The 8,333-nt window shown below is 37.5% G+C and overlaps 1 protein-coding gene across 1 annotated transcript; it reads right to left on the reverse strand.

Annotated features, from left to right (window-relative positions):
• Window positions 1-2,432: 2,432 nt before the first annotated feature.
• Window positions 2,433-6,315, reverse strand: LOC121192983 (5-beta-cholestane-3-alpha,7-alpha-diol 12-alpha-hydroxylase-like). Its single transcript, XM_041055065.1, has 2 exons — window positions 6,128-6,315; window positions 2,433-5,242 (listed from the first exon to the last, which is right to left on the reverse strand). The coding sequence occupies exon 2, from the start codon at window positions 5,138-5,140 to the stop codon at window positions 3,605-3,607; it is 1,536 nt and encodes a 511-aa protein (XP_040910999.1). The 5' UTR covers window positions 5,141-5,242; window positions 6,128-6,315; the 3' UTR covers window positions 2,433-3,604.
• Between the last annotated feature and the right edge of the window lie 2,018 nt (window positions 6,316-8,333).

Here is an 8,333-nt window from a genome sequence, read left to right on the forward strand (position 1 = left end):
TCAACAAGGTGAGCTATAATGCTCCCAAAAGCTGACTCAATGAAGGAACATCTTTGTAGTTATTTTTGTTTTAAAAGCATAAAATATAGATTATCACATCTGTGACTTTAGCACAATAGGAGAGAATGAGTTGGAAAACAGCAAGATTTGTATTTACATTTTATGAACATTTGGCCACTGAAGTAAAGACAAAAACATGCAAGATAATGTAGTTTAGCAGTTTGGTTTTGGACTGTGAATGAATAGAAAAAAATATGGAGTAACGTACAGTTAGATATAGATGTGCAAAAGCCTTTTACAGTTCAGACAAACCTCAGACTTCCAACATGTAATGAAGATAAGTGAAGATAAGCCTCAGTGTGGCCTCTGATCACGGCTGCCTACGGCAGTATCAGTAAACTTGTGTTCCATAGTTGTGCCAAGTTGGCACAAGTTAGAAGTGATGGCATGTCTAATAGAAATGTAACTGAAGTAAAGGTGATGTTTCATATAACGGTAGGAAGGGACATTGTTTCAGTGTCTGTTACCAACAAATTATCAACATCAAATCCCAGTGACTGAATATTTAGTCAACTGTCAATGTAGTAATAATGAGGTAACTATGTTTAAAATAGGAATTGTTCGCAGAAATTACTGGCTGAACAAACAGCTACCAATTAATCTACATTCAGGAATCTTGTCAAAGAAATTGAGGTGGGTAGTCTATATGAAGTCCAATTAAAGTCAATTGAGAAACTAAACATTAACATATTGGAAAATGTCCCAGCACAGTGAAAATAAATGTAAATAGAGGTGGACAGATATCAGAAACACATTTTAAAATTATGCAGTCAATTACAACTGCACAAGCTAAGTTGTGAGAAGATGACAATAGAGTTGAAAAAAAAAAAACACCTCTCTGACAAGACAGTAATTATTCCAGGACTATCAAGAATAGTATTTACTGCAGGATTATCATAAAGCACTTGGTTTCCCAGGCCACTGAGAGTAAGATCAAAAGAAACGCTCTGGAATCTTGATGCCTGAATTCATTCTAACTTTCCATTGGGTTTCTAAGCTTCCTGTGTGTTTCATGAGATGCTGGAAATGACGGAGAGGTACAACACATGGTGTTCTAATTTTAGCCCACTGGTCCAGATGTGTGCATGGTTTTGTGTGTGTGTGTCTGTTCTCTCTCACATACACACACAACAACAACAAACCGCATGAATGATTCAGCCCACATCACAGCTGTTTTGGTAAATGAGGTTTGACTGTGGGGATGAAAATTGTTTTTCTTCACATTGTCAGACTTTTAGGGATTTTTGAGTGTAAGTGAAACCAATTTTAAAGCATGTATTTGTCTCAACCAATAAAGGAACAAGTACTGCAGTCTGTTCTTGATCTAACAACAGCAACATCTCACTAGTAAATGTGAGTGTGAATGTGTGAGTGTGACGTCAACACGTGTCTCTATTTGTGATATCTGTACAGAAGTTTAAAATCCTAGGAATCCTACATCACACTTATTCCTCATATCATCTATATCATCACATATTTCAAATAGCCCTGCAACCATTGCACTTATTAGGAATCAAGGTTTGTAACCAATTGCATTTGTTCCACTTGTTCTTTTTGCCCACCTTTGTGGTTTTCTTTAGCATTCCAATATGCCAGCATTTGTTTACAGATGGTTAAGTGAATATGCTTCAAATCTATCCCAAAACGGCAACTGAAAAAATAGCTACCAATGACCTGAATGACAGAATCTAATATTGCACCGGTGCTATGTAAGATTGGACTAAACAAAAGAGTTAAGTCCGTTAAATTCATGTCTAGGGAGGTGAAAGGCAATAACTTAAAACGGTGAGGTCTGTCTGAATCTGTTGAAACAGATAAGCTTGAGCTACATTACTTCCAGATGTGTGCCTTGCATGCTTTTTCTAGCCAGGTTTCTTCTGAAACATTCACAATAGACTTTATTGTCATTACACAGTCATGCGCAAAAAAATTACAGATGGGACGGATGGGACTCTCGGATTTTCTGTGATGCAGTAATCACCTAAATACCCCCCTCATCCACCACTAGCTTGTAAAAATAATTCAATGTTTTATAAGGATAGACCCACTCTACAGTGAGTATTTACAAACCATAACTAGCAGTTTCAATCAGGAAGGTAACTGTGAGACTTGGAAACCTTGATTCAGACACTTTTTCAGAAATAATGTAATTGTGTCACAAAGTAACATGTTATAAGCCATACGACTGCAGTTACAGGTAAAAAATAATGTATATCACATATAATTAGAGTTAAATTCTGCTAGTTCATGAAAACTGCAGAGTTAGCTTAGTAGAATTATAGTGAGTATAGGCAAAACTGATCATGTTGTTTAAATGTGGCAATCATTGGCATTTATCGTGGTTGCTGAGTAAATTTACAGTTACTAAAATAGACTTTCAGTCATTGTTTATTGACCAATTGCACTGTAAAACAATAAAGTTTGTACTGTAGTTTTATCTGGTCAAGGAGAATGAACTTTATTTTTACTCCACTCATTAAATCTACAAGTTCTGGCATCATAAAATACAATCTTCTTCTATTTTGATAAAGTAAAAGCAAAAGCTACAGTTTGGGAAAAAAAAAATCTGAGAACACACGTATCATGTTAAAATGCTTAAGTACAGGTTATTGTGGTTACAGGTGCAGAGGGCTTTCCCAACTTAACCTTGATCTTCTAGTGAAACCAGTTCAGCAACTCTCCATTTATGCAAGTTTTATATACACAGGTCCCTGTCTTGATTATATAAAACACAGAGGAACAGAAGCTATCAGAGATAACACCTAACCTCTCTGATATTAAAGTTACAAGAACACATACTGAATGTAGGTTTCCATCTAAAATCATTGTGTTGGACTTTGTATAATAAATGCTGAACAAAGAGTGTTAAGAGCATTAATAATAGTGTCCACAACTTTTTTCTTTTCTTTTCTTCTCATTATGTAGCTCCCCAAGCCGTGTTTACAGCTTTCTATCACATTGCTGCTGGAATTCCACACTCTTTGCAAAGCTTCCTCTGTTGGTATCTAATGACATTTAATGTAAAAGTAATACCAGCTACTCTCCAGATGTAAAACACTCCAAATGTTGGCATCTAAAGCTGTTAATCTTTGATTATTATGGACACTTTACCTCATAGTCTATTACTGGAAAAGCGGACATATACTGGAAAACAGCTGTGCAAAGGAGCACTTACAGTATCAACAATATTCACAGTTAAACCAAAAACATTTTTATACAAAAAGTATTGAATTATTGTTGAAGGGAACTCAACTACTGATTTGTGACAAACAGAAGACAGAGAGAGCTATATTCATAACAATCTGTTCAAAATATACAATTACAATACTTTACAATACTAGTCATGCATTTGTGTAAAGTACACTTGGTGAGGATCAACTATGGTTCGCAATTACATTATATATTCCCCAAGATATATATTAAAACATATTAAGTTTTGAAGCCAAATCCATAACTTCATTGAAACATAATCATCAAGCCAAAGCTTGAAAAGATTAGCAAAATCAGAAATGCTTTATCAGAAAAGTAAAAGTGACTGATTGATTTAAAATCTGAGTCTGTATCGAAACTGAACATCTCTTTGGGGCTGCATGGATCCAAAACCCCATCGCTTGAAGTCAATTTCAGGTATTTCCTCATCAGGATTCTTCAGCTCAAAATCAAAGTACACCAACATGAGGAAAGCAAACTGTTTCAGCTCATTGGTGGCAAAGAAACGCCCAGGACACATGGAGACCCCGGCACCCCAGGGCATGTTGTAATACTTCACCTTCTTCCCTGCTTTGTAAAAATCAGTCTTCTTGCTCCCGTCTGGATTCAGAAAGCGGTCATATTTGAATGATTGTGGGTCAGGGTGGATCTCTGGGTCAATGTGAACGGCACTGTAAGGAAACATTGCCATTCTGTCACCTTTGCGAAGTAAGTATTCACGGCCATCAGCCATCTTGAGGGTCATATCCTGGAGCACAGCTCTGGTGAGGAGGGGTGCAGCAGTGAGTCGGAGGGTCTCTTCTACAGCGCTGTCCAGGATGGGTGTTTTCATCAGCATTTCACGGGTCAGGTTCACTATAGGGCCACCACGTTGGACTTCTTGACCTGATTCCTTCAGAACCTTATCTACCTCTTTCTTTACTGCTGTCATGGCTTGTGGGTGTTTCATGAGGAAGAGGAGCAGCCAGAATGCAGAGGGCCCTGTGTTGCCCTGAGAGGCCCACAGAAGCACAAACATATATTTGTTGATCATTGACTCCTTCATGCCCATCTCCTCTTTGGTCTGATGTATGTCCCACACCCAGCGACTGATATTGTCCTTGGTCTTCATCTTCTGAACAGACAGAGCATTCCAGAAGAATTCCATTAGCCTCTCTGCTTCCAGCCTTTGCCTGGGTGGGAGGACCCCATAAGCCAGGTTAGGGAACAGCTGGTCATATTTACGAAACTCGTGAAATAAGGCTTCCGATTCAGTTCTGTCTTTCTCTTTGGCTTTCTCCTCACTTCCTTCTGACTTGTCTGGCACATTGCCATACAAAGATAAGTAACCAGCCCTAAAAAGAATATTATAGCTGTACATAAACAGTCCATCTTCAGTCCAGGTGCTTTGGTCTGCAGCTGAGCCAATCTTGAACAACATCAGGTTCTGCAAATTGCTCATCATAGCTTGGGTCATTACTTCCAGGCCATCCCCTTTGAGGTGCTTGTTGCTGGATGTCTGGAGAATGTGGTGGTCACCCTCTACAGCAACATAACCAAACACTCTTTGCACCAGATGTACAGCAAACTTACTGAAATCTAGTTTTTCTCTACTCTCCTTAACAAATGACCCAAACGATAGAGGATCCTGAAGGAAAGTAATATAAAACCCTCCTAGCTGAACTGTGAATACATCACCGTGCTTTTGCTTCATCCGGTCTAGGAATTTTAAGGTGTTCCTCCGAAACTCTAATACATGACCCAGCCAAGGGATAAGTCCCTTATCCAAAGGGGGTTCTCCTGGTCGTTGCTGTCGAAACACCCCGAGAAGGTAGAGCCCTCCAATCAGAGCGGCAAGAAAGCCAAGAAGGATTGGCAGCAGCAGTCCCATGACCGATTCCTCCAACAACTGCAAGGTAATTTGGAGTCAAGCTCCACATCCTGCATGATAAACAGACTTTTGCTCCTCCCTTTGAGTGAGCTCAGTTTCAGCCTTCCAGGAAGAGCATGATGAAACAGTGGAAACAGGAAACAGTGAAATCTACATGAAAGGCCAGTTTTTATGCATATTATTCACATAATGTCATTATGAGTAGAGGTAGCCACAGTCACTCCTCCCTTCCACACACCCACTACGCATTCATGTAGTGAAAAAAACTGGTAAAATGGTGAAGGGTAGTTGTGCAGTCATTTACAGGGCATACGAAGAGAAGAAAAATAAGGTGGCACTTCCCCTGTGTAAAATCAACCAACCAAGCACATAGTTTCCAGAATGAAACGTAATTTGTGCACCACGCCTCCAAAACTTAATGCGTGGCAGTGGCTGATAGCACAATAAAAAAACCCAGCAAAGATACACATGTGATTACCTGCAGTGATTAAACAATCATTCTTGTTCATCATTCATAAAACTGGAAAAAAACACGAATAATAGTAGTACTAATAATCGTACTGTCCACAGTCTGTGAATGAGCCAGTCGGCAGAATAAAGGCCTCAGTGAAAAAATTCAAATGCTGCCTGGCTAGATGGAGACTTTCTTTTCTAATGCATTGTTTTCTCTTCTATTGGTTCTAAAATGATGAAATAACATCACACATTAATTTGGAGAGAGTTTAATTTCACTAAGAAATATTCAGATTAACTGATGAATGGATCACACCAAACCGTTCAAGCTGTAATGCTGAATAGCACACTTTATAACCCTGACCCTTATAACTGCTGATTGGGTAGTTTAAATGTGGCAATAGGTTATTTATTGCAGCTGCTGCGTAAACCTTACTAAGGACATTCCAAGACATGGGTCATTGAGCAGTTACACCTTAAGCCAAGCTCAGAGGCTACAGTGTGTGATAGGTTTATCCAACACAGGAAACATACCTGGTTTTTACTGCCATCTCATGAAATCCTTAGACCCTGGCTTCAAAAAAAATGTCAACTTTTGGTCAAATAAATGCTTCATTAAGTGGAAAAAATAGAAAGCAAACACATTTTCCATGTTCAAATGAACGAGCTATAATTTCAGCTTTTATGGCTATAGGTATAGTTCAAGGAAAAAGGACGTCTGTGATAAAACTGGTGTGTTTAAATTCCTTTTATGCACATGTCCTTAAAAGCTGTATTGATTGACTGATTAAATATTTATGTGCAATGGTGAAACAGAATGTACCAAAGATAAAACCTGCCCTCTCTGATATAAGGGTTACACAAAGGGAGCTGCATTTTCTAAAAAGATCTTTTATATGATGATCATATAACTGAAATGTAGAGTCTTAAGGAGGCAACTGTTTTGTTGCTTCTTTCGGCTTTCTCCACATTTATAACTTAAATTAACTTTTATTTCCATTACAACAAACTGTCGCTTGCGTGTTCATAGTATAACAAGTATAACAGGACAGACACATTAGCACATTAACATTTTATGTGCGTTAACTCATTTAAAAATTGTATGAAAATTTACTGAATGTACACAAAGTAAAGTATATTTGCACAAAGTAAATATATACATAGATTTCATAAGGAATATGAAGCAAAATACTTTCAGAGCCATTTTAAGAATACTGAATCCACCAAATTATCTTTTTTTTTTACGTTGATCTTTTGAAAAGTAGAAAAAGAAGCAAAATAACATCACCAAAAGTTATCTGAACATAACTGTCAAGAGTCTGCATATTTATCTGTTTCACCCATGTTGGTCCCTTAACATGTAGCGCCCCCTACTGGTTAAAATATCTTATCTGAAAATAACAATACAAAGCAGCAGTAGCAGGGTGCTCACTGTTACACCTTCAACCTGTTTGTAAATTTAGTTCATTCTAGGTTGATTGAATTGTTGTTGTATTTAATTAAGAAGCTCTCTAATGTTAAGTTCAATATGTAGATATGAAGACTGCAATTTACAGGCAGAAAAGAGTGGGAGTTATATTTATAGTAAATAGCTTATAATAAGGGTAACAGTGTGTGTATTTTTGTATGTTACACTTTATGCACCAAATAATTCTTACTCAGAACATCAACATAGTAATATATTCAGTCTACCAAAATTTAAAGAGGCACCCTTGACATCTGTGGATTTGCTATATCCACTTTGTATGAATAATAACTAAAATGACAGCAGATGTACATGATCTTTCTATATCACCTCAGACTTTTCATGAGTAAGCTATGACAACATTTCTGACCTTCTAGTCCCGCTCATCTGTCCTGTGAGTGTTGTCCATAGTCTGCCTCCTTGATGCCATGAGCACTTCTGGAAATATGCAGAGAATATGAAGATAAACAATACAAACAGCATTTTGAGAGAGAAAGAGAGAGCAGCTGATGAGCTGAAGAAATAGATCATAGTTCTTATTTAACAAATAGCTGGTAAGATATTAATCAGTATTTATTTACATTTGTAAAGACAGTATTTTGTAAATTAGACAAGAGACAAGAGATGGCCCTGACAGAAAAGGTCAGAAGAGGCTGTGAGACAGTAAATGTGGCACTTGAAACCATCAGGTCAGGTTCTTTTCAGACTTCAGTGGACTTGAGTGGATTTCAGTAACATTCCTTTTCATTTTTGTTTGATCTGTTTCTCCAAAGTTGCGTCCCAACACGCTTAATTATACCTCATCAATCGGTTGCATAAATGAGAACCACACAAATAGGGGTTACACAATACATGCATGAAATCTGTAACACTAAAACATTTTTAAAAATCTATGAATGAAACTTTAATAAAGTATGTATTTGATCTAATAGTTTATATGAAGAGGCATACTTGTCTGAAAACATGATGGCCTTTTAATTTATTTTATATATTTTAACTTTTATAACTTTTTATTGGTGGCAGTAGTGGTTGCTTATGATGAACACAGGCCTTTTTGTTCACTGAAGCATTGCTACATCCAATCCCCCCAGCAGCGACAAACAGATGTTTCTGCTGTAGCGGTGAGGCTGCCACCAAAAACACTAGTATCTAGACCAGGGGTCGGCAACCTTAAATACTCAGAGCCATTTGGACCGTTTGATTTTTGTATGTAACAAAAACATTTTGAACTCCGAACAAAAGACGCTTGGTTGATGCTAAATTTCAAATAAAATA

This window comes from Toxotes jaculatrix, chromosome 14 (assembly GCF_017976425.1).
Source record: "Toxotes jaculatrix isolate fToxJac2 chromosome 14, fToxJac2.pri, whole genome shotgun sequence".
In the NCBI taxonomy this organism is placed as follows: Eukaryota; Metazoa; Chordata; class Actinopteri; family Toxotidae; genus Toxotes; species Toxotes jaculatrix.